This window comes from Lathyrus oleraceus, chromosome 2, assembly GCF_024323335.1.
Source record: "Lathyrus oleraceus cultivar Zhongwan6 chromosome 2, CAAS_Psat_ZW6_1.0, whole genome shotgun sequence".
NCBI lineage: Eukaryota > Viridiplantae > Streptophyta > Magnoliopsida > Fabales > Fabaceae > Lathyrus > Lathyrus oleraceus.
In genome coordinates this window covers 311,371,489-311,372,814 of record NC_066580.1, presented here as the reverse complement: position 1 = coordinate 311,372,814, position 1,326 = coordinate 311,371,489, and the positions used below count along the sequence as shown (strand labels likewise).

The window sequence follows — 1,326 nt, the reverse complement described above, 5'->3', positions numbered from 1 at the left end:
TGCTTTACCATTCTCTATCTTTATCCTGTTTGTGTTCACAGATATTAGTGTCGTGACATTACCTTCGATATCTTACATCTGATACCAGAATTTCACACAAGTCAAAAGTGGGGTTGCTTATGCACCAAAGGAGGTATGCTCTAGATATTTTGAAAAAGCGTGATATGGAGCATTGTAATGCTTGTATTACACCTTGTGAGGCTAGAGTGCAGCTTTCCAAAAGTGATGAGGAGGAGGATGTCGATCCAACGCTTTACCGGAGCTTGATTGGATCTTTATGGTATTTGTGCAATACGCGACCGGATTTGGCTTTTAGTGTCGGTATTGCGAGTAGATTCATGGAGAGACCGAAGGTGTCTCACTTGGCGGCGGTCAAGAGGATCCTTAGATATGTGAAAGGTACTCTTGGTTGCGGAGTTCTCTTTCCCGTATCGAACACAGGGCATAAGTGCAATTTACTTGGCTACATCGATTCCAATTGGTGCGGAGATAAAGATGACCGAAAATCGACGGTGGGGTACATCTTTATGTTTGGTAGTACACCAATCTCTTGGTGTTCGAAAAAGGAACCGGTTGTAGCACTCTCTTCTTGTGAGGCCGAGTACATTGCGGCGTCGTTATAGCATGCCAAGTTATTTGGCTTATGAATCTATTGAAGGAATTAGGATGTGGTGATGATGCTGCCACCATACTGTTTGTAGATAATGTTTCCGCAATAAATCTTGCGAAGAACCCGATTGCACACGGAAGGAGCAAGCACATTGAGATGCGGTTTCACTATTTGAGAGAATTGGTTGGTGATGAAAAGCTTAGATTAAGCTATTGCCGAAGCGAAGACCAAGTCGCGGATTTGTTGACAAAGGGTGTGATAAATGATGTGTTCAAGAGGCTAAAGAAGTGCTTGAGCATGGTGGACTTGGAGCAACTAAAGTGAGGTGGTGTGTTAATTGAAAATTAAAATTCTGTTTTTTACCCTTCCAAAATTAACAGATTTTATTTTCTTTAGAGTCACTTTAGTTGTAGCTTTTATTCTCAATGTATAAATACATTTGTATCATTCCAATTCAAGGTTAATGCAAAAATATATACTCATCCAAATATTACTCTATTCTCTCTAATTCTCTCTCAAGTTCATCTTCCCCAATCTTCTTTTCTTCCACCATTGTTGAACCTTCAATTTTCAGTTTTATGTTTTATGTTCCAACAGTTTTATACATAAGTCAGAAGCAGTATCTTCTATTTGTGGTTGGTTTGATACTATGTTATAAGGAGGGTTGAAGGAGCACCATTTGGAGTTCACGAAAACCGTTTGTAAAGCTCCATGTA

General features: G+C 39.7%; 1 protein-coding gene across 1 annotated transcript; it reads left to right on the top strand.

The window, feature by feature from the left end:
• The first annotated feature begins 164 nt into the window (after window positions 1-164).
• Window positions 165-623, top strand: LOC127123006 (secreted RxLR effector protein 161-like). Its single transcript, XM_051053273.1, has one exon. It carries the CDS (start codon window positions 165-167, stop codon window positions 621-623), a length of 459 nt encoding a protein of 152 aa, XP_050909230.1.
• The last annotated feature ends 703 nt before the right edge of the window (window positions 624-1,326 follow it).

Bases quoted from the DNA above. Each gene is read 5' to 3' on its own strand.
- LOC127123006 (XM_051053273.1), top strand. From the start codon at position 165: ATGGAGCATTGTAATGCTTGTATTACACCTTGTGAGGCTAGAGTGCAG.